This window comes from Emiliania huxleyi (assembly GCF_000372725.1).
Source record: "Emiliania huxleyi CCMP1516 unplaced genomic scaffold EMIHUscaffold_96, whole genome shotgun sequence".
NCBI lineage: Eukaryota > Haptophyta > Isochrysidales > Noelaerhabdaceae > Emiliania > Emiliania huxleyi.
The window spans coordinates 420,898-444,062 of NW_005194878.1; the positions used below are offsets into that span (position 1 = coordinate 420,898).

Consider the following 23,165-nt stretch of genomic DNA (forward strand, 5'->3'; position numbering starts at 1 on the left):
CCCCCCCCGATCGCAGCATTTTGTGTTGGAGAGTGGAGATATTGAGAGTGTGACTAGGAGGGAGGGACGCTGGGGATTCTCAAAGGTATACCCTTGGAATGGCCGGATCCAGCCTTAAAAGTACGAGATCGCGCGCGCTTCGCGGGGTGCGGGACATTTTTTCCCGGAGTGTGCGCGGCAGGGTACCGTGTACCTAAAAACTCGGGGAGGGGGTAGCGCTGTGCCCAGGCAATGTAAGCTGAGATTCCAGGGGGGATCGCCGCCCGTCCCCCTCCCTCAACCCCCAGACAGTGTAGCGCACATGGAGCCGTGTTTAACTCTGTCTCTTCACACCTCCAGCTGTGAACAGGAGCCGTCGTCGCTCTGGCACACGGAGCTCGACGGCGAGCCAGACACCACTACACCTCGCCGTGAACGGCGTCTCCTCACACATCCAGCTGTGAACAGGCGAGCCCTACATCTACCACTACACCTCGCCGTGAACGGCGTCTCTTCACACATCCAGCTGTGAACAGGCGAGCCCTACATCTACCACTACACCTCGCCGTGAACGGCGTCTCTTCACACATCCAGCTGTGAACAGGCGAGCCCTACATCTACCACTACACCTCGCCGTGAACGGCGTCTCTTCACACATCCAGCTGTGAACAGGCGAGCCCTACATCTACCACTACACCTTCGGGCTCGAGTTTACGACCGACGGGCTGTCCGCACACACTAGAAGCGCGACGCGTGCTCTTGTATTCCAAGTAGCGCCCGAGAGGACACGCCCTCCATACTCCGCTGCGCACGACGCCTATACCGCACCACCCACGCGACTGAACCCACGAGACACGGAGGGGGGGGATACGGGGGAGATACGGGGGAGATACGGGGGAGATACGGGGGAGATACGGGGGAGATACGGGGGAGATACGGGGGAGATACGGGGGAGATACGGGGGGGGAGACGGGGAGATGTGGGGAGATACCACGCTGGACGCGGCGTGCGGCCGTCTTGACTCGCGGACGTTTGCATGTTCGCGGGCGCGGGCCGTCACGCTGGATTTGTTACTCTGGAGGTATGGTACTAGGCCGGTCACGGGGGTCGGGGAGTGGTCGCTCGACAAGAGGCACTTTATGGACCGCTACCCGAGCAAGGCACTCGAGCCTCCGCCAAAGTGAGCTAATCTCGGCTAATCTCGGCTAATCTCGGCTAATCTCGACTAATCTCGAGCCTCCGCCAAAGTGCGCCGGCCTCAAACAAAGACAGAGTTCGATACAGAAACGAAGGAGCAAAGCATGGAGACAGAGAGAAAGTCAACCGTCGCACTCCCCCGAGATCCCTCACAAAGAGGGGAGTAAGGGACCTCCGCCCCCTCGCCACCCCCCGCCACTGCCCGAGCTAGCGGCTCGAGTCGCCGCCAAAGTACGCCGAAGAGAGAGTGAGATGCCCCTCAGAGACATGACTGGTAGCGCCTCCAACATCAGACGCTCCACCATCAGACGCTTCGACGCGCATAGCAGCACCTCGAAGTGGTCGAGTGCAGCCCCAACATCGTCACAATAAGGACCGCATCCGGAACCAACACTGTTTAGGTGCGCCGGCCTCGCCGCGCGCACGCTGCACGCGAAGTTCGCCGAGGCGGCGCAGGCGCTGCCGGACTGGCCTGAGGGCGGCAAGGGTGCGACGGGCTGGGCGAGCGGGGGAAAGGTGCGGCCGGCCGGTGATACCGCACCACCCACGGGACCGAACCCACGCTGGGGTCGAGACTCTGGCGGTATGGGACTAGGGCCTGCCGGCGCCGCTCAGCGACGAGGCGCTCGCGGAGTCGGAGCTCGCAATCTCGCTGGTCGAGATTAGCCGAGATCCGCCGAGATTAGCGGAGAGTATCGGAGCTCGCAATCCGGCCGAGATTAGCGGAGAGTAGAAAGGGTTAGCCGAGATTAGCCGAGATTAGCCGAGATTAGCCGAGACTAGCCGAGGCGAGTAGTCGCGCGCTGTGGACGTGGAGCTTTCTCGGAAGTGTCTCTCTGAGCCGTCCCTGCGGTCCCTCTGAGCCACACCACACCAGACTTAATTAGTCACTCGACGAAGCGCCCCTGAGTCACTCCGCTAATGAACTGGCCGATGAATACGTTGATGAAGCGCCCCTGAGTCACTCCGCTAATGAACTGGTCGATGAATACGTTGATGAAGCGCCCCTGAGTCACTCCGCTAATGAACTGGTCGATGAACACGTTGATGAAGCGCCCCTGAGTCGTGAGCAGGTGCGGCGCGGCGCGTGGAGCTGGGCGGGCAGCAAGAAGCCGCTGCTCTTCTACAAGGAAGCTCATCGGCTACTGTAGTGAACCACTAATTAAATATCGAATCCACTGACCAGAAGCCGCTGTCTACAAGGAAGCTCACCCGCTAGTCATTTAGTGAATCAACTCTCGAAGTCACTCACCCCGCTGCTGCTGCTGCACAAGGGCGGACGCGCCGCTACGCCCTGGGGATCCGCCCGATGGGGGCTCGAGCTGGACGGCGCCGTCCGGCTCCACCTCGGCCAGGCAAGCGGCCAGCTCCCCTGCCACGCACACGCCATCCCCTCACACGCCCCCCCACCCCCCCCCGGCTTAACCCCCCCCCCCCCCCCCCGACCCCCTCTCACCACTGCCACCACCACCACCACCACCACCACCACCCCCCACCACCCCCACACGCTACACACCCCTCCCACTGCAGCCTCCGCCTGGCCCCTCCGCCCTCCTTCGACCGCGCATCTCGGCTCATCTCGGCGCATCTCGGCGCATTTCGGCTCATCTCGGCTCATCTCGGCTCATCTCAGCTCATCTCGGCTCATCTCGGCTCATCTCGGCTCATCTCGGCTCATCTCGGCTCACCTCCCGCCCCGCAGGCGTGCGGCTCGTGGCTGCTCCGCTTCAGCGGCGCACGCTTCGAGGCCACCTCACACACAAACACACACACGCACGCACGCACGCACGCCCGCACGCACGCACGCACGCACACACGCACACACACTCGCTCACCCACACGCACCGGGCCGTTTGCACCTTCAACGCACGTGCGGGCGCCTGTCGTCTAGACGTAGAGTCGCGAGGGACTTGCCCGCCCCTTCCTCCCCCGCCGCCTCGTGTGTGTGTGTGTGTGTGTGTGTGTGTGTGTGTGTGTGTGTGTGTGTGTGTGTGTGTGTGTGTGTGTGTGTGTGTGTGTGGAGACGGCGACCCCCCTCCCCCTCAGGCCACCTCGTCCGCCGGTCACGCGACCTCGGGCGAGCGCCTCCTCCCCGCCGCCGCCGCCGGCGCAGCGAGCACCGCCGCCTTTGACTGGCTGGTTGGGTCGGGTCCGTGGGGCGTGGACCGGCGTCGCGCTGTGAACGGCGTCTCTTCACACACCCAGCTGTGAACAGGTCCGTGGGCGTGGACTGGCGTCGCGCCGCTCGGCGGCTTCGACGACGGCAGGCTGCTCACTCATGAAACCGTCCGTTGATCTTCAGTGATTCATTCACTTTAGGCTCCTTCAAGGACAGCGGCCTGGCCCCGCCGTGTTTCTTTCTCCAGGCCGTACTTCCGTTTTAGATAGGCTTCTTCGAGGACGGCAGCCTGGTCACGCCGTGGGGCGACGGGACGTGGGGTGAGCACCCGAGCGCAAGCGGCGCAATCTTTGCGAACTTTGTGGGGCAGGAGCAGCACCGCGCCCCCCCCCCCCAGTCTCGGGGATTTTCAGCGATCCGTCTCGGCTAATCTCGACTCCTTTCGGCTAATCTCGGCTAATCTCGGCTCCTCTCGGCTCCCCTCGGCTCACTTCGGCTCACCTCGGCTCATCCCGGCTCCTCTCGGCTCATCTCGGCGCACCTCGGCTCCTCTCGGCCTCCTCTCGGCTCCTCTCGGCCTCCTCTCGGCTCCCCTCGGCGGTGTCTCGGCGCATCCCGGCTCATCTCGGCAGGAGCACACGGTCCGCTTTGGCGAGTGCTGGTCCTTCGTCTCAACGCGCAAGAGCGACGGCGAGCGCGCGGCTCGGCGGCCCTAGATGCGGGATCTCTCCCATCATCTCCCCGGATCTCCCCATATCTCCCCATATCTCCCCCCGTTTTTCGTGCCCTAGATGCGGGATATCTCCCATCATCTCCCCATATCTCCCTGTATCTCCCCGTATCTCGTGCCCTGGATGCGGGATGCGTACTCGTGTCCTCCGACGCGGTCTCCAGAGGACGCGCCTTCAGCTGTACCTCAGCCATCGTCAACGCCGTGGCGCTCGCTGTCCCGTGTCGCTCGTAGTCACTGCGGTGCTCGGAGTGCATGGCGCGAGTCAGACCGTCTCTCTTCACGTAAACGCACAACCCCGGGCCCCGAAATCGCAGTCTGTCTTCACACCCCGGCGTTCGGCGTACCCACGCAAGCACACACGGTGTGTACACCTGCGATGCCGTGCCGGGCTCCTGTCGTCTAGACGTGGAGTCGCGAGGGTCGCCCTGGGGCCCCTTGCCCCGCCACGGCGTGCGTGTGGAGAAGTTCACCTCACCTCACCTCACACTGCAGGTGGGCGGCGGCAAGATCGACGCCGAGCCAAAGGAGTGCCCCGAGCTGGCCGCCCCACACGCGTGAGAGGGCCGTGAGAGGGAGGTCGCGCGCTGGTGAGTGTCTTGGGGCGGGGGGTGGCGGAGCGCGGAGGGTGGTTGCGCGGGGTGCACGGGGGCGCGACCCGGCGGGCTCGCGGCGGGTTCTGAGCGGTGGACGAGATTCAGAAAGGACAAAGGTTGCTGCTGGTCCCAGCAATGCGATGAAGTCCAGTTTTTTGTGTGCTGTACGACTCTGTACTGCTTTTCACGGCCGACTACACGGTGAGCCATACGGACCTTGCAGAAAACCTTTCCTTCTAAGCAGGGCTACACAATGACCCTATAGTGTGGGGGTGTTTCTGGCGAGTTGTGATGAGTAGGATTAGACTAGCCAATGGTATTTTGAAGTTCATATATGAAAATACCAACTTGCCTATGTGCACGTCTCCGCGGCGGCGGCCCGGAGGCGGCCCGGCGGAGCGGTCAGAGCAGCACTGCGCCGGCCGGCGATCGACTCTCGACTATACCACGGGCTCTATTGAATGACCTCAAGGTGCTCTCTAGGGCTGCCCTATTCCGCTCGCCCGGCTACGTCGCTGAGCTTCGAAGGAAAAGGTTTCGCTCGGCACGGCGTCGGAGAGCAAACTTCGACGTTCGTCCTATAGTGGAAGCTGGACGCACGTAGGCAAGTGGCCCATGACCAGGCGGGCTGCTGCTCATAATCTGGGCGGCCTGACCACGACAACGCCAGTGCCGCTGGCCTGCAACTCGAGGCGCCTTTGAATGAGCACGAGCCGGTGCGCGGCGGCGGCGCGGGTGATGCAGCCCAAGGTGACGGCGACGGCGGAGGGGGCGGCGGCGGCGGCGAGAGTTGGTGGCGTACGCGATGCTCTTGTTGAGCTTGGCGGCGCCGAGCCACTTGGTGAGAAAGTCGGCGGGCATGGCGGCGTCGGGGACCTTGATGACGGTGCACTCCCCCTCGCTCATGCGCCGCTGCAGCGTCAGGTATACCAGCGGCCCGCGCAGCCAGGGCGAGGCCGGCGGGCGTCGCGTCGGAGGAGCAGCAAGCAGCGGGACTACGTGCCCAAATCGCGGACGAGATTGCAGAACGGCAGCACTTTCTCGACGAGATGGCTGCGCTGGGCAGAGGGGACAAGAGTCTCTTGGCTCAGCTTCGCGGGGAAATTGCTGAGAGGGTTAGGGATCTGGTGCGGTTGGATGCGATGGGCCTCTAGACGTGATCCCACGAGCGCCGGCGCAGTACTACCGGCGCTGACTCGAGACGTTGCGCGGTGCGGGGGCACTTTGCCGTGGGCGAGAGCGCGCGAGTCGACTCAAGTCACGTGTCACGAGCGAGCGCGCGGGCGGGGGGGTGCGCGAGCGCCGCGACTCCCCGGCTCTCCGGCGGCCCGGCAGCGGCACTTTGTCGTGTGTCAGGGGATTTCGGACGCCGGCTCTTGTGGCGAGGACGATGGCTTCTAAGGAAGCCGTCGTCTGCGCCTTGTCTGTCGTGTGAATCGTGCGTGTGGGAGAAAAGAAATGTGGGTGCTCCTCCGCCTTGCGTTTGTTTCATAACATCGAACGAGCTCAAAAGAAATATGCTACTCGCAGAATGGCCATTTTTTTCTCAAAGAAAGAAGTGAAAAAGAATACCAACGTGTCTCTCTCAAAAGGAATTTAATAACAATCGCCGCGCCGCACGTTTTGCGCACGACATCGCGCAACCGATCAGACCTGCTGCTGCACCGACGACGCCTCGCCTCCAGAGACGTCGCGCGCCTCCGCAGAGCTGCGGCTGCTCATCTTGGCGAACACCCGGCTGAGTCCGCCAAGGCTGCGCTTCGCGAGACTGGTGCTGCCCTCAACGACGCTGCCTGAAGCGAGGAGGCCCGCCCGCGACCGAGCGGGGGTCGCGCCTAGGCTCTTTGCCAGAAGGACGAGCGACACCTGCGGGCAGGGACCCGCCCCTCGTCACGAAACGCTCGATGCGGGGGAGAGCTCGCTGTGTGTGAGAGAGGGGCGCGCGCGCCTTGCGGTGGTGGCCGGGGAAGCAAGATTTTGCCAGGTCCTTGTAGAGTCCGCCGGCGATGAGCTCCTGCGGCGTTGGGGGGGGAGAGGGTTGGGGAGGAGGGGTGGCGGGACAGGCGCCACGTTGAGACATTCGCTCCTGCGGCGTGACTTCGAAAAACCTCGAGAACTGGCAGCCGCCGAGCGCGGGGTCGTTCTCGTGCGCCATGACGATCTTCAGCCTGTCCTGGCGCGCCTGCTTGACCTGCTCGGCCAGCCGCTCGTCGCTGACGAAGCTGTCCTCGTTGAGGTAGAGCAGCAAGTGCGTCGCGCTGGCCGGCCGATCATCGCTGGTGCAGATCGTGAGACCGGCGGTCTCACGATCTGGGGCAAAGGCGGCGGCGATCTCATCGGCCAGCGCCAGCGACCCCGCGTTGGCAGGCGAGGCCCAGAGCGTGCACGGTTTGGAAAAGGCGAGCGACTGGCTCTCGAGCTCACCCGACACGCAGAGCGGAAGGGAGGTCCTGTCCAGAAAGTTGGGCGAGCAGAGGAGCACCGCCTAGGTTGGTTCGAGTGGGGTTGGCCGGGAGGTAGAGTGAGAGAACGGAGCTGGTTGTGGCCGGCGGCGCCTCGGCGATGATCTTGAGGGAGATGAGCTGAAACTCATCGATGCGATACCAAATCGTGAGCGGCCAGTCGTTGTCAAAGATGGCCGGCTGCAGGTCCTCGGGGCACTCGTCGCGCAGCGCCTGGAGCGTCCCGCCGCCCTTTTCAGGGTCCGCTTCTTGGACGAGGACCAGCGGCTTGTCCTTCTCGAGCGACGAGCGGACCTCTCGGAGGCAGTTCTGTGGCGCGGGCGAGGCGGCAGTTCTTGGGGCCAGGGTGCGGTAGAGGCGGGGTGGGAGGAAGAGGCGAGCCTTGGAGCGGAAGTAGCCCTGCGAGAGGAAGAAGAGGATGACCTGCGAGCTCTGGATGTACTCCTCCAGCGCCCCGATATCCTTGAGATCATCTACCTATGAGCACACCGCGGTGCGTCAGGGGGGCTCTTTGTGTAGCTTAAGCAGCGCTGATGAGCATGTGCGCGCGTCGAGAAAGACTTTGATGTCCGGCAGCAGCTGCTCGAGCTCACCCTTGATGACCTTGACGGCGTCTTGACCGGTCGACCTATTCGTTTGGGTGAGGGGCGGGGATCACGCCGGCTGTTTTCGCTCCCTCTTCTCCCTCCATGACTCACCAGATGTGGCTGTTGAAGAGGTGCCACGTGAGGCCCATCGCGATGCTCAGCTCGGGGGGCTGCTTGGTCGAGACGAGTCGGATCGTGGGGATCTTGGCGACGCGACGGGCGGCGACGATGGCGCCGACGAGGAAGAAGGCGAGCACGACTGCAACGAGGATGATCATCGAGTCGACAATCACATTGAGGCTGCGGAAGCCGAGGACATCGGCGGGATCTGCTCCCTGGTACCGCTCCTCGATGCCGAGGAAGGTGGTGCTCCAGTTGGTGCCGAGGAAGAGCAGGAGGAGCACGAGGCTCGTGGCGACGGCGAGCACGTTGTCCTCGACCCGCTTGTACGGCCGCACGACGGCGAGCGCGACGGCGTAGCATGAGCAGATGAGCGTCGCCACCACGAGGCGAACAAAGGCTCGCTCCTCCGGGATCAGCAGCACGAAGCCAGTCAGCACGAGCTTGCGCGCCAGCTCGACCGCCTCCCACCAGCACCAGGTCTTCTCGTACTCCCGGTGCAGGAAGCCGGCAGCCCGCGTCAGAGCATTCGGCGTCTTGGCCTGCAGCGGCTTGTAGCAAGCGGCGAGGAGCGACGTGAAGAGGACCAGCGAGCCGGCGGGCCAGAGGACGATGAAGCCGGTGGCGAGGGTGGTGATGGGTCCGTGATCGTCGGAGCCGCACTCGACGCTCGCGTCCTGCCGCATGTAGGAGACCTGCTCTAGCTCCTCGCCGGGCGGAGAGGTGGTGTAGGCCTATCAGCAGAAACTTACGAGGACTGAGGGGTGTGGTGTTGTGAGCAACGGCAGTCATCAGCTGTGAGAGGGCGCCTGGCACGACCAGGAGCGGAAGATGGAGGCGCTGATGGAGGGCACGAAGCAGAAGACGAGCACGAGGCCGGCCGGCGTGAGGTCGAGGAGGCCGAGGGCCGCCTCCGCGTACCACGGCCTCTCGCGCGGCGCCGGGGCGGCGCGCCAGCGGTAGAGCCGCAGACTTATCCCCGCGATCATTAGCAGGGCGATGAGGGCGACGGGGGAGAGGGCGATGGCGAGGAGTCGCATACCGTAGCCGAGGCACTGCTCCGGCAGGAAAAAGCCAGACCAGTCGACGGAAATCACGTTGGCCAAGTTGTCCGTCCAGCTCGTGTACTTGTCCGGCAGCCGCGCGGAGTAGGTGGAGGACAAGACGGTACTGATCTGGTAGAAGCCGAACAGGATCTTGACCTTGGCCGTCATTCCGCCCCCGACGTAGTACTTGACGGAGCGGTCTGCGAAGCGGAGGATCGGGCCAATGATGCGCTTCTTCCGCCAGGCCGTCATGCTGTAGGCCCACGCCGCGAGGCCGCAAGCGACGCAGAGGCCGAGGACGAGGCCGGCGATGCGGCCCGCCGCCGCGCCGCGCGGAGCGCATACTTCGCAGGTGTCGCCGTCGACGAGGTGGTGCTTCTCCGCGGCGCAGAGCTGGCACTCGGGTCCTTTGAAGTCCGACGCGCAGTACTCTGAGCCCGCCTCCACCATCCTCCGGCCTCTCGCCACCGGCTCGCTGCCGGCGCATCGCTTCTTGCCGGCATTGGCATTGCCACCAAAGAGGCGGCACTCTGTCAGCACCGCGGAGGAGGGGCTGGCGCGCCAGAAGCCGCGCAGGAGGACGAGGGAAGAAAGGGTGGTGTTGTCCGGGCAGACAGCGTTCGGCGGGCACGGCTTGCAGTACTCGGTGGGGGAGGTCAAGACGTCCCCTGGGTCGGCCGAGGTGTTCCGCAAGTAGTAGTCGTCCATGCAGATAGAGCAGATGGTGCTGCCGCTGACCGAGCTGAGGGGATGCGGACATAGATTGCAGAGGCTTTGGCCAGCGTTGGCGGCGTATTTGCCAGCCACGCACTCGTCGCACGCGACGCTGCCTTGACCCGACGAGGTGCCGGGAGGGCAAGGCGCGCACTTGGACTGTCCCTTACTTGCGGCGAAAGTGCCAGGGAAGCACGGCGTCGGCTCGATGCTGCCCGTGGAGCAGGCGCTGCCGGCGGGGCAGGCCGTGCACTCACCCGCGGCGGTGAGGTTTGTTGCGTTCGAGTAGCTGCCAGCCTCGCACGGCAGCGGCGCCGACGCGCCCAGCTCGCAGTAGCTGCCTTTCTTGCACACGAGACAGCCCGTCGCACCCTTATCGTGCTGGTAGGTCCCCCCCTTGCACGGCTCGCACTCAGAGAGGCCGCCCGTGACAGCGAAGCTACCCTTGGCGCACGCCGTCTGCTGCGTCGAGCCCGTGGTGGCGAAGTGGCCCGGCGAGGCGTCGGTGCACTCGCTCGCGTCGGTGAGATCCGTCTTGTCCGAGTAGGTACCCGCATCGCACGGCAGCGGCGCCGACGCGCCCTTGGCGCAGTACCGTCCCTTCTCGCAGTCGCGGCAGGACGTCGCGCCCGTGTCGTTCTGATAACGGCCCGCAGGGCAGTCCGTGCACTCACTCAGCCCGGGCTCGCCGCCAAACGTCCCAGCACGGCAGCTCGCGCAGGTCTCGCTGCTGTTTGCGCCGGTGATCGGGCTAGAGGTTCCGGGGGGGCACTGCTGACAGGCGTCGGGTGAGCTGCTGCCCATCTTCTCGTTGTACCTCCCCGCAAGGCAGGGTGTGAAGCCGCCACCGCAGTCATCTGTAGCCTTGCAGTATCCACCCGCTTCACACGTGTCGCACGACGTCTGTCCGCGCTCCGCCTGGAACTCGCCAGCAGGGCACTGCACGCACGCAACCTGGCCGGTGAGGTTCTGGTACTGCCCTGCGGCACAGTCGAGGGGCTGGATGGTGCCTGCCTTCGGGCAGAAGCTTCCCGCGGGGCAGTCGGTGCAGCCGGTGGCGTTGAGCTGATCGGCGAACGTGCCGGGAGGGCACTCGTCGCAGGAGCGGACCGCACCGGCTGTGGACTGGCTCGTCCCCGGAGAGCAAGGGAGGCACGACTCGGCACTGGCTGCGCCTATCACGGGCATGTAGAAGCCCGGAGCACACGGGAGCGGTTCCGCGGTGCCCTTTGGACAAAAGTGGCCTCGCTTACACCCACCATCGCAGGAGGAGTTGGTGAGGCCGCTCCTGTTTCCGTAGTAGCCAGCGGGGCAAAGGTTGCACTCGGGGACGCTGAAGTCGCCCTTAAAGGCGCCCTCGGTCTGCATCCAGCTGCCCAAGCGGCAGTCCCAGTCTATCGGCGAGTCGGTCTGTATCGTCTTGTCGTCGCCAGCGGTGTTGCCGGTGAAGGAGGCGTCGCTGATCGAGGTGCGTTGGCGGAGTTCGTCCAGGTACAGCACCGAGCCTGACCTCCCCGCTCCGTTGTCGATGAAGTCGACACCCGCGACGGAGAGGGACTCACTGAAAAACGCGTAGACGACGCCGCCGGACTGCAGTTGCGAGGAGGGAGCAGGGTGAGGCAGCCGTGGCCCTCTCCATCTCCCGCCCCGCTGCCGGGCGGCGCTGCAGGGCAGCTAGCTCTACGCGTCGCACCCCGCCAGCCGAGCAGCCCGACACGTTCGAGCCGATTATCGAGACCGCACCGCTGCCCTCCGCGTAGACGACGCCGCCGCGCTGCGGTTGCGAGGAGAGAGCGGGGTGAGGCAGCCGTGGCCCTCTACATCTCTCGCCCCGCTGCCGTGCGCCGCTGCAGGGGCGCGGCTAGCTCTACGCAACGCACAAAAGCAGAGCAATCTCTGACCGTCGAGTCGATGATCTCGACGTCGCCTGCGCCACTCGCGAACACAACACCGCCGCCGCTGCTTGCCCTCCCGTTGACGAGGGTCAGCCCCCGCAGGGTGAGGCTGCAGCCGCCCGAGAGGTAAAAGAGCCCGGACTGTCCCTGGCCGTCGAGCGTCGCGCCCTCGCCGCTGCTCGCGACGGTCACCTTGATGGTGGAGGTGCAGCTGATCTGGCTGAACAGCTTGAAGTCTGCCCTGGACGGCAGGTAGATTGCGACGTCGGCTTGCGAAGTAGCAGCCTCCGTGATCAGGGAGCGGAGCTTAGCCTCGCTCTCCGCGGCGACATCGAAGCCGGGGAACACCGGCGGCGTAGAGGGCGGAGATGGCAAGGACGGCGAGGCGGAGGGAGGCGCCGCCGGCGGCTTGGGACCGGCGCGCGCGTACACGCGGGTGATCATGCTCGAGCACGACTTGGACGACGAGCCGTAGTACAGGGTGCTGCAGCTGCTGTCGTCCGAGTTGCAGTTCGACTGGCCGTAGACGCCCGGGCCCGAGCAGACGCCGGTGGAGCCGGAGACCGTGTTCTGCTGGTCGCCGTCGATGATCACGCCGCTGCCGCCCATCCACGCGAAGTCGTCCGAGGCCAGAGCCGAGCCGGAGGCGCCGACGGAGCCGGTCCAGTACACGGTGGTCGAGGTGCCGACCCACGTGCCGCTCATGGTGACGGGGCTGCTGAGGAGCGAGCCCGAGGCGGACCATGTGACGGGGATGCCGCCCATGTTGGCCGCGGCGAGAGTGGCGCCGATCGTGCGGTCCGTGTCAAACTTGTACTCGAGCGTCAGGTCGGGGCCAGTGCTGCCGTCGCAGTAGAACTCCTGCTCCCACGTGTCGGTCGTGTCGGTGACGCAGTCGGTGCAGACCAGCGGCGAGGTCGACGTCGCGAAATTGGACGGCTCCGGGCCGTACGGCAGGCTCTCGGCGCACCTGGAGCCGCTGGTGACGGCGAACTGGACCAGCACCTTGGGCGGCGGCGCCGGCGGCGGCGACGGCGATGCTGAGGGCGGCGGCGGAGGGGGCAGCGACGGCGGCGACGGAGAGGACGGAGGGAGGGGGGCGAGGATGAACGTTTTGCTGCCGGCGCCCGAGCCAGACGTGTGGGCTGATGGTGCACATGCCAGCGGGAGCAGCGCGGCGAGAATCAGCAGCCACGCGCCACGCCTCGCCCCTGTCCGGCACCGCACGAGGCGCCCCGAGCTGCTCCTCCGCACCGAGAGCAGCACGCCGCCGCACGCTCCGAGCAGCAAGAACAAGGCGGCCCCAAACTGACAGCGCTGCTGGGTGCGGACAGGCGCGGAAGAGGAGGGTCCGCTCATGAAGGGAAAGTGGAACGGGGAGGGCAGGTCGATGGAGAGCTTGTCGACCGGCGGGTTCGCGGGCGGCTTGTCGGTCTTGCAGAGCTCGTCGGTGAGCGCGTGGTGAGGCTTCGCGTGCCACGCACGGGCAGCGCCGCGTGGCTGCCAGTCGGCGCACACACTTGAGACCGAGAAGAGATCGGACTCGACCGCGTTCGAGTCGGCGACCTGAGCGGCACGGACCTCTTCAGGCCACGCTGGCTCCCCCAGCGTAGGGTTGACGGCCCGGCCACGCTGGAGGAAGAGGTCCTTGGTTGGGACTCGAGAAGCGTCCGTCAATCCGTCGTTCGCCCGCCACTCGCCACCGGCGTGCATGCTAGCGACGGGCGCGCCGAGGCCAGTCTCGACCAGCTTCCGCACCTCCAGCATCCCAGGCTTCCCAGCGTCGGCGGGCCGCAACTCGGGCGACGTGTCGTTCACGGGCAAGACGGTGTCGCGTCCCCGAGCGATGATCCCCGTCCTGTTGCTGTAGACGGGACCGACGAGGTCGATCTCAGGCTCGCCCTTGCGCTCCATGCTGTTGCGCGAGGCCGGGACGGTCTCCAAGTCGGCCTCGGCCTACTCGCAAACACACAGGCAATCGTTCCGTCAGCGGGTTACAAAGCTCGCACACACAAAGAGCCAGAGGGGCGCTCACCGGCTGCTTCTCGTAAATTTCCTTGACGGACGCCAGCGGCTCGCCAATTAGGTGCAACGGCTCGCCCACCGCCTCGTCGATCTCTTCCATCAGTGCTCCCCACGAGCGCCCCTCGTCGCGTCCGCCCTGATCAGCGCGCGGGCTGTTAGTCACGAGCTTGCTCGGTGGGGATACTAGCACGCGCGAGCGAGCACGCACCGGGTGGTTGGCGGGCGCGCTGTCCGACGATACGATGGCTACAAACGAGCTGGTGTCGATGCCGCCAACCTCGCAGAAGCCGTTGGGCGATGCCGGCGTGAACGGCTTTGCGACGGTCGCGAGAGGCGATGTCGGCCACGGGGAGTCGTTCCGCTGCGAGGAGAGAAGCGCGGCGGTGGCAGAGTACGAGGAGTGCGCAAACGCGGCTCCGAGGCAGATCAGCGCCAGGCTGGCAAAGAGGCGGAGCAAGTTGTAGGACGGGCAGAGCTTGGGCCACGAGAACCGGCCGGAGGCAGAGACGGAGCTGTCCAGCGTGGGAACTGTGGTCGTCTCGACCATGCCCTGAACAGGAGGGCGCGAGACTGGCCGTGTGCGCGGCAAACGAGGGCGGAGGCCGCATACGTGTGCAGGCGGCGCGCACCGAGTCCGTGGTCGGCGGCGTGGAGCCGCGGGGCGGCCGCGCCTTGTGGGCCACCTTGCCGCCGCCACCGACGTCCTCGTTGCCGTTCGTTCCGAGCAGGGCCCCGAACCGGTTCTTGCCGCCGACCCGGGAGACGTTCTCGACGCGGCCGACCCGGGCGGACGAGCCCTTGCGCGCCTTCTTGCGGCGCAGTTTCGACGGGTTGGTCCAGCCGGAGATGCCCTGCGCACGCGCAAGCGGTGGGTGCGTCAATAGTTGAGGCTCTGCGCGTGCACCGAAGCGTGCGAGGCGATCGGCGCCGTGGCGAGCTTCACCCCCGGAGACTCCTTGGCCGAGACGGTCCGGTCGGCGTCGCCCTACGCAATGAAAGAGGGGTGGGGTCAAGGGGTGGGTCGGCAGACGCACGGCGCAGAATGCGAGGTGCGCGCCGCCGGGAACTCTATCATCGACGGCAGCGGCGCGTCGCCGGCCGCCGCCGGCTCGAGAGCCGGATCTTCTTTGGTGACGCCGCTGGGGGCCGTCGGTGGGTCGATCGGGGTGGTGCTCTTGGAGCAGTCGACCAGGTTGGGCTCGCCCTTGCAATCGGTCTTCCACTCGTCGATGCCCTGCGCATGTGCGAGAGGCAAAGGGCCGATAGGAGAACCGCCCGTGGGACTCCCGCTACACCCGTGAGGTGTGTGCACGCGCTGAGAGAAACTCACCGCCGTGGCGAGCTTCTCCTCTGGAGACTCCTTGGCCTCACCCTCGCGCCCGTTGTTGCGGCGCGGGTTCGACGGGGTCGTCCAGTCGGCGAAAGCGCTCGGCTTGTGGGCGGCAGACACGGCCTTGGCGAACGCGGTCAGGTCCTTCTTGGGGACCTCCTTGAGGAAGGCCTCCGCGCCAGACTCTGCCACGGGGATGTCCTTCGCGAGGGCTACCTTGGTGCCGCACGCCTGTGGCCGAGGGAGCTACGCAGGTGTTTGGAGGCTTGGAGGTCGCACGGATTATGTTGATCCGGGCGTGCGAACGCACCTCGTCTTCGAGGAGCACGGGAGCCATCGGCGCAGACTCGCCCTCGGACGCGACGGGCGTCCCGCCGCCGTCGCCGATGACGTCCTTGAGCGACGCGGGCCCGCTCTCGGACGAGATGCCGTCGGCCTTGCCTCCGGCAGCGTCGATGACGGACGAGAGCGGCGACGGATCGGCGATGGTGTACGTGAGGCGCCGCGAGTCGGCGCAGGAGTCGAGCGAAGCGCGTGCCGACGACGCAAACACGACGCCGACGTCCTCAAGCGAAGCGGGCTGCTTGCTCTCGGACTGGAGCGAAACGGGCTCGCCCTTGGGCTGGATGCCGTCCTCGAGCGAAGCGGGCTCGCCCTTGGACTGGATGCTGGCGGCCTTGGCTCCGACAGCGGTCGTGTTGCCCGCCAGCGACGCCTGTGACAGCCAGAGGGCGAGAGGATAAGTCTTGAAGGTCTCGTGGGAGCGCAGTTTCACTGCGCGCAAACACGCGCCTGCTTGTCGGCACGCGGCGGCGGCGGAGGTGGAGAGATCTTGATAGCGAGCCGATTACCGTCGGCCGGCACGAACTCGAGTTTGAGCTTATCGAGCATAGGCGATCGAATGAGTTCCTATGGAGGAAAGTAAGACGGGACAGTGAGGAACGAGTCTATGGGATCACGACCATGTGAATGAGGGTCAAAAAACACTGTGGAGATGATTGGGGGTATATTGGTACATGGGGTGTGTATGAAGCTGTGCACAAAAATGGTGCTGCTCAAGGGCATGCTGAATGGGAAGAGAGAGCGAGCCGGAGAGAAAAGAGCCGCGCCTACGGGCAACACGTCGCGGCGTGAGCGTCGAGACGAGGCCGCCGGCACGCTCTCTCGCGTCCTCGGCGCGCGGACTGGAGCAAGCGAGAGCGGGTCGCTCTCTTGCCAGAAGAGAGGGAGGTGCGGTCGCGCGCGGGACAAGGGTGGGGAATGGGCAGCAGCGGACGCGTCTCGCGACCTCCTCGATGGCAGCGGCTGTACCTGCGAGCGGGAGTAGGCAGGCGGTGCGAGGCCGAGGGGGGTCAGCCGCTCGCGCCGCGATCGAGGGCGCATCGCGTGGTGGGGGTGGTGAGGAGGTGCGGCGGATTCCGTGAGCAATAGGCGGCGCGGGGGTCTAGGCGTGCAGCTCGCGGCTGCATAGTCGGGCGCAATGCGGCGCGGCAAGCGCGAGCGGACGAGGAGAGTGCCAGCTTGCCTTACGACTCGCTCTCCGCGTAGAGCGTTTTGACGCAGAGAGCGGTCACATCTTCGAGTCACCGTTCACAGTTGTGGCTGTGAATTGACCCTTCTTGCTGTACCCTGTGTCCCTTGGTAAGTCCGTCGGCGGAATGGGGGTACAGGAAAAGAACTATACTGGAAAAGAATTTTACAACCCAAGCCTCTCGCACTGGAAAAGAATTTCACAACAAAACTCCCTCGCACAACACTGGGCACGGGCTGGAAAAGAATTGGAAAACTACAGGCCGAGGGCCCAACTTGAGAATCGTGCTTTTTGTGAGGTTGTTTCGTGTTAGGTTGGGTTGAGGGGGTACACGTGCCGTGGCCGTCAACCTGGTTTGTGGACCTCCCGCACCTTACCCTTACAGGCCACCATAAGGGACCCCGTTGTCCGTTTGACATCAGACTTTTTTTGAGTTGGAGGTAATAATTAAAAGGATTGCACTGTCCCAAAGAACTGATTCATTCATTTCACCCTCACATAGTAACAATACCTCAAAGTTGAAAACCTCCAAAATAGGCCGTCAGGACTCTGTCAGGACTCCGTCAGGACTCTGTCAGGACTCTGTCAGGACTCTGTCAGGACTCCGCCAGGACTCCGCCAGGACAACCACTGCCCCCCCGCTGTGAACAGAGCCCTTAGCTAGAGAGTAGGGAGGGGTGTACAGTCGAGTTACTCCCGAGGGCAGGGACGGCCCTCCACTGAGGGAAAGGGCGCAACGGGGACGGTATGCTCACAACCCAGCCACGCAGCTCTTTGCTCGCGTACAGCCAACGAGTTTGCTGGTCCACAGGCAGGCCAGGCCGTGAGCGTGGGCCGGTCGGGCCTGATCCTGCGGTGAGCACTGGAGGGCTATGCGGCTCGCTCCGTCAGCCGACTTGCGCCGTCGAGCGGTCGAGCGCTTCGGGTTGGACCCGCGGGAGGGTCCCTGCGCGGCTGACATGGCCAGCCAAGCCGTGTGCGCTGCCGTGGGCGCTGTCGTGGGTGCTGCCGTGGGTGCTGCCGTGGGCGCTGCTGTGGGCGCTGCCGTGGGCGCTGCCTCGGTCAGCAGTCGGTCAGCAGTCGGTCAGCAGTCGGTCCGCTGCTCGGCGCTGGCCTGCAGGCCGCCGGTGGCAAATCGGGGGGGCGCGGGCCATGGACGTCGTGGCCGAGCTTTGCTGCCTTCTTGCACGTTGCCGGCTGTAACGTTGCCTGCACCATGGCCGCGCCTCTCTTGCTTGTGCGCTTTCATGGTCGGCCGAGTGGCGCGAGAATGAGCGTGATTTCTTTTGTCTGTCAGGACTCTAAGTTTCTGTCAGGACTCTCAAGTTTCTGTCAGGACTCTCAAGTTTGCTTGTCAGGACTCTCAAGTTTGCGTCAGGACTGCCCCATCAGGACGATTCCGCAGAGGGCGCGCACGGTCGAAAGGGGGGCTGGGCGTCTATCATTCACTGCTGGGGGGGAGGGGAAGGAGGGTTGCAGTGAAGGAAGGTGGAGGTCTCGTCGGAGGCACTTGTGAGCACTGTGAAGACCGTGCGCCGTCAGGACCCCGCCAGGACTCTGTCAGGACTCTGTCAGGACTCTGTCAGGACTCTGTCAGGACTCTGTCAGGACTGTCAGGACAGGTGCGGGAGGTCCACAAACCAGGTTCGTCCTACGCCGCCCCGCTTCTTGTGGACGAGGTACGACGCTCCGTCAAGACCAACGAGGGTGCCCTCGACGGCGCGTGGCCTTTCGAGGCTGCCTTTTGGGCCGCGGGCTGGCTCATCCTCGTGGGGTAGGTTGACTCATCAACAGCAGCGCTGGCGAGCGGCGCAGCACACCACTCTCCCGCCAAGACACGTGTCATTTCGCGCCAAGATTTGGCGCCAAAATGGCACTTTAGTGTCCACCTAGCCGCGTGGTCGCGGCCTGAAGCTCCAAGCTTCTGGGAGTGAGGTCCCACATCACAGGGCTCAGAGTGCAGGCGGCCCCCTTCCGATCGTTCGCCGATATCCGAAACCGGCATGCTGCTAAATAACTTTTGGAATTTAGCTACGAAACTCATCGGCGGTTATTATTAGCAACGGAGCGCGTGAATGGGCTACCCGTAGTGGGGTAGGCGCAGAAATGAACCTCAGGAGTGTCTTGCAACGCCGCCGTGCACACACCCGCGGTGGCAGCCGCCGCCGGCCCTTTCCTTGCAGCCCCCGACTCCCTTCCGTCATGCCGCCTGCCAGGCGAACTGCGCCCACTCGCCGAGGATTGCGTCGCCTGCGAGAGGGTTGGGGTTGGGGGTTGGGGGTGTGTGGTGGTGTGGGGTGTGGGGGGGTGGCGGGGTTGGGGGGTGGGGGGGGTTGGGGGGTGGGGGGGTGGGGGTGTTGGGAGCGGGGCCGCACTGGCAGAGAGAGAGGCAGAAAGTGCGATAGCCTGTCGGCTCGCGATCTCGGCTACTCTCGCGCCCTTGCGGTCGATCTCGGTAGCCGGGTCGCAGTCCTGTTCGGGCGAGAGGCCGCCTCGTGTGTGCACAGCTCGGAGGGAGGGGAGCTGTGTGCAGGTGCTCTTCCGACCCCTCCTCTCCCCCTCTCTCTCCCCTCTCTCCCCCGTTGGCTAGCCTTGGCGAATCTCGGCGAATCTCGGCTGAATCCCGGCGAATCTCGGGCGAATCTCGGCGAATCTCGGCTAGCTGCGGACCATGTGTACGTGCTCCTCGCCGCCCTCCCCGACCACCACCAGAGACGGAATCCCGGCGCGCCTATCAGCCGAGTCGCGAGAATTCGCCGAGATTCGCGGAGAATTCGCCGAGATTCGCCGAGGTTGACCCCCGGCCAGCACAGAGAAGAGATCGCCGAGGTGAGCCGAGATGAGCCGAGATTAGGGATTTGAAGTCGTCCGATCTCGTCCGATCTCGTCCGATCTCTTCCGATCTCTTCCGATCTCGTCCGATCTCGTCCCATCTCGGCTCCTCCTCGCTCCTCGCCACGCCCGGGAAGCCCGCCGCTTCTGCGCCCGCAAAGCAGCCGTACTTGGCCTTGAGCGCGTCGCGTGTGGCCGTGTCCTCGAACGGGACGCTGAGCCAGTCGCCGTGCGACTTGGCCATGTAGCGCGCCTTTGGACGACGGATTCGCCGACATCGCCGAGATTCGGCGTGATTCGCCGAGGTCAGGGGAAACGGCCGTGCAACGCCGCGCCTTCGGAAAGTCGCGAGAAGGTGTTTTTAAAGTTCCTGTGGCAGGCGCCGTGCGGCTGGGCCGTGCGGAGACGCGCCTTCTGCTCCGCGTCGCGGTCGGACGAGACGTACACGACTTCGAACGGCACCTGGGAGGCGAGCGTCTGAGTCCGGGCGGCCGGGCGGTGCAGTGGAGCGTGGCGAAAAGGGTGTGAGTGCGCACCTCGTTCTCCCGGGCAACCTCGTGCAGCGTGTGCCTGGCCGGTCGCGAGAGCAGAGCGGGCTGGGTGCCACGAGGAGGGTGCAGGCGACCGCGGCTGGCTGCGGCTCGGCGTGGTGTGTCTGCGGGGCTGCGCACAGCGTAGGAACAAAGAGCTTGCACGCCGGGCACCACTCGGACGAGAAGAAGAGGACGACGATCTTCCCTCGCAGCGCCTCTGCAGCGGGCACCTTTGTGCCTTCCTTTGTCTCGAGCGTAATGCCGGCGAGGCTCATATACACCCCGGGGACCACACGGCGCGTCCGCTCCTAGAGAGAATTTTATTTATTACCCAAAAGCTAGGCTACACAACGCCCTCTATGTTGGGTCAAGGCGGGCGCCTAGAAGAAAGCGCCGCCCCCCGAGGGGGAATCCCACCCGTACCCCGAGCCCCCGTCGAAGAGCGCGTCGAAAGCGTCGTCGCCTTCGTCGTACTCCTCCGCGTCAAAGCACCGGACCGGCTCCCCCCGGCCGTGCTCCCTTGCCCAGCGCATCTGCCGAACATGCGCACGCTGCTCCTCGCGCGCCCTCTCCTCCGCGGCGCGCGGCGTCCACCCGGTGGACGCCAACAGCGACTCGAGCGTCGCGCGATAAATCGCCTCGCCTTCCTCGCGTGATACCACCTCGCCCGCCTCCTTCGCCACCGCCTTCTTCCCACGCCGCGATAGCTTCTCGCCGCCCTTGCTCGCCAGCGCCGGCGATGCCGTGGCGCGCCCACCGCGCCCGCGCGCCCGCGCCTGAAAGGTAGCCCTGCCGTGCCCGACGTCCCCCCGCGCCCGAAGGATGACCCGCGCCTCCTCCTCCGTCACGGGCGTCTCGCGACCCCCTCGCGCCTGGAGGATAGCCCGGGCCTCCTCGTCCGTCACGGGCATCTGCGTCCTGTGCTGCAGGGCAATCCTCAGCGCCCGGACGCGCTTGTCCTCCTCGGCCGTGGCCGCCGCGCTCGCCTCCGCCGCCCCAGAGCCCCCTCCTGCCACCGCATCCTCCGCGTCCGCGCCGCTGTAAGTAGAATCCGAAGCTCCGGCGGACGCAGCAAGTGGCTGCGAACTGTGCCCGGTGTCGGTATGGCGCGTCGCTGAAGGATCGGCAACAATTAGGGTCTTCGGAGCGCGGCGGCCCGCCTCGGCGGCGGCAGCGGCGCCCTCCACCTCCTCCTCCCCCCCCGCGGCGGCAATCGTCCCATCGCCGCTAGCCGGCAGCGCGGGCGCCACGGGGTCCATATAGGCCCCCGGGGCGCCGCCTCCGGTTCCGCCTTCCGCGGCCTGCGCACTGCAGGCGCCGCTGTCCGCCTCTTTGGGGCGCGCGCCGCCGCGGCCCTCGCCGCCAGCCGCGGCCCCGCCGCCGTGCTCCTCGCCAGCGGAGCCACTCCCAGCTCCGCCGCGGGGGCCGCTTGCGGCAATCGCATGCCCGTCTGCGGCACGCGCGGCACCCTCGGCAGCGCCCGTACCGCCGCCGCCGCCAGCGCGCTCGCAGAGAGAATTTGCCTTGCCGCGTAGAGGGCTACGTGTGGGACGACTGTCTCTCTCTCTCCCAACTGAGAGAGAGAGAGTTCCCAACTGTGAACAGTCGTTGTCTGTATATGCGCAGCTATTCATAGCCGCGCCTGTTGTTTGTGTGTGTATCCGCGCTCTTGGCGCGATTACGAGACTGACTTGTCGCACTAGTTGTACTTTTCGTAACCCTAGGTGTTAGATACACACGGGGGGGTGTTTGGACACACAGGATACACGTGAATCCACACTCAGTCTGGATACACAGTGGATACACAGTGAGATACACAGCCTCCGGTTTCGAAGACGAGCACGTTTTTTTTGCTGTGTCCGAAGAGGTAATCCTATGATATGTCTGTCATGTGTCATCATGTCGGCATACACAAGTCTAGTTCACGGTGCGTACAGGTAGGTCAGGTACACAAAAAACACATACACAAGAGACAAGTCGGTGCGGACTCGTGTTGAACACGTGAGTTGTGTCAAAACTAGAACTACAGATCCTCAGCCTCGACCTCGGCCTGCTCGCGCGCACGCTCGAGGGGCGGGAGCCGCTAAGCCTCGAGGAGGGCATCGAGCTCGGCCTTGATCGCGCGGCGCTGCTCAGCTCCGTACCGCCACTTTTTGGTGAACTTGACCCACTCCTCGTCGGCGCCCGCGGCTGGCTGGTCGTCCGCTGCCCACGGCTCGCACGCCGTGCGCAGCCGCCTCACCTCGGCGTCGAGGCCGCCCATGCGAGGGAGCAGCGCCTCCAGCAGCGCCCTGCTGCGGTCGCGAGTGAGGCGAGACGCCGCCGCCAGCTCGTCGCTCCCGTTGTCGATGTGGACCTGCTCGGTCGCGGTCGACATCGCCACATTCATCGTCAGCAGCTTCAGATTCGGGTCGGGCGACGCCTCGATGGCAGAGAGGAGCTGCGGGTCGAGGGGCGGGCAGAAGACGGCGTCGTACGCGGGGTCGGTGAGCAGCGTCACGAACCACCCTCTAGCGCCCGACGTGGTGGAGATGAGCGCTCGCAGCAGAGGTATTCGCCTGAGATCGCCGTCGCCGATGCCCTTCAACCCGAACCCGGATCGCGCGCGGCGCGGCGCAGCGCGCAGGCGCGACGGCCCTTGTGCCTGCGCCGGCACCTGCGCCGGCGCCTGCCGCCACGGCCCTCGCGCCGCGGCGGCGCCGGCTGCAATTGTGATGGCTTAGTTTGGTTCTCCCCTAGAGATAGGCATGAGCGAGCGAGAGCCGGAGAGGGCGCGTGTGTAGGCAGCTTCCGAGAGGCGAGAGTTGAGATACACTAGATACACTGTGTATCCACCCAAGTTCTGGATACACTGGATACATATCTAACACCTAGGTTCGTAACAGTGTTCCGCATTCATTGATTGCGAGGACGGACCACTCCTAGCTATGATGTATCTTATTCCGGGGCCCGTGTGCGGGGAGCGAACCTTAGCGACCGCCCAGAAGCTTTCTGAGCGACCCAATCGGGCCGGGATCATCAGCATATGTCCCCTCCACAACATCGTGGGCGTTTGAGCGGTATTTGAGGAGCACCGCGACTCTGAAGTTCGGCCGGGTGGTCTGCAGACCCCCCCCCCGGAGCAGCAGAGGCTCCGTGGGGTCGAAAAGTCGACGCTGGGAGTCGCACTCGTCAAACCGTCGCAACACCACGCGGTCCGCACGTACCTCCCACATCCCCTCCACCACTGAGAAGGCGCAGATCGACCGCCGGGCCGCGTAGCCGTCGTTAAGGAGCGGTTTTTGGAGCCGTCTTCAGGTTCTTTATCTGGAGAGCCATCAGCGCGCCGCGCCGCTGCGACAAAAAGAGCGTGTTTACGGCAGCTTTCGCGGCGATGATGATGCCGTTGGTGACCTCGCCGACGATGCTGACCTCGTTGGAGGGTGCGGGGACGGGATGGTTGCCGAGGAGCATGGTCTCGAGGCGATTT

At 65.2% G+C, this 23,165-nt stretch overlaps 5 protein-coding genes across 5 annotated transcripts in view; 1 reads left to right on the forward strand and 4 right to left on the reverse strand.

Annotated features, from left to right (window-relative positions):
- EMIHUDRAFT_453940 (hypothetical protein) overlaps positions 1 to 1,091 on the forward strand; it is a gene marked incomplete at both ends in the record, with an annotated part of 4,132 nt that extends 3,041 nt beyond the window's left edge. The window contains 3 exons of the mRNA XM_005756634.1: positions 348 to 383; positions 652 to 706; positions 1,073 to 1,091. Of these exons, the coding sequence (XP_005756691.1) occupies positions 348 to 383; positions 652 to 706; positions 1,073 to 1,091 (110 nt within the window). The remainder of the gene's footprint in view (positions 1 to 347; positions 384 to 651; positions 707 to 1,072) is intronic.
- Positions 1,092 to 6,268: 5,177 nt separating this feature from the next.
- Positions 6,269 to 15,137, reverse strand: EMIHUDRAFT_107869 (hypothetical protein; the record flags this gene model as incomplete). Its single annotated transcript, XM_005756635.1, has 15 exons — positions 6,269 to 6,414; positions 6,488 to 6,635; positions 6,720 to 7,106; positions 7,153 to 7,560; positions 7,645 to 7,711; positions 7,782 to 8,524; positions 8,645 to 8,992; positions 10,883 to 11,140; positions 11,244 to 11,324; positions 11,452 to 13,401; positions 13,481 to 14,020; positions 14,100 to 14,321; positions 14,375 to 14,455; positions 14,801 to 15,031; positions 15,111 to 15,137. 15 exons carry the CDS (start codon positions 15,135 to 15,137, stop codon positions 6,269 to 6,271), a joined length of 5,637 nt encoding a protein of 1,878 aa, XP_005756692.1.
- Positions 15,138 to 19,469: 4,332 nt separating this feature from the next.
- Positions 19,470 to 19,971, reverse strand: EMIHUDRAFT_221417 (hypothetical protein; the record flags this gene model as incomplete). The annotated part of the gene is made up of 3 exons (XM_005756636.1): positions 19,470 to 19,625; positions 19,700 to 19,733; positions 19,868 to 19,971. The coding sequence occupies 3 exons, from the start codon at positions 19,969 to 19,971 to the stop codon at positions 19,470 to 19,472; spliced, it is 294 nt and encodes a 97-aa protein (XP_005756693.1).
- A 105-nt stretch (positions 19,972 to 20,076) lies between these two features.
- On the reverse strand, positions 20,077 to 20,955 carry EMIHUDRAFT_107870 (hypothetical protein; the record flags this gene model as incomplete). The annotated part of the gene is made up of 1 exon (XM_005756637.1): positions 20,077 to 20,955. The coding sequence occupies one exon, from the start codon at positions 20,953 to 20,955 to the stop codon at positions 20,077 to 20,079; it is 879 nt and encodes a 292-aa protein (XP_005756694.1).
- A 604-nt stretch (positions 20,956 to 21,559) lies between these two features.
- Positions 21,560 to 22,721, reverse strand: EMIHUDRAFT_453941 (hypothetical protein; the record flags this gene model as incomplete). Its single annotated transcript, XM_005756638.1, has 2 exons — positions 21,560 to 22,277; positions 22,665 to 22,721. The coding sequence occupies 2 exons, from the start codon at positions 22,719 to 22,721 to the stop codon at positions 21,780 to 21,782; spliced, it is 555 nt and encodes a 184-aa protein (XP_005756695.1). The 3' UTR covers positions 21,560 to 21,779.
- Positions 22,722 to 23,165: the final 444 nt, after the last annotated feature.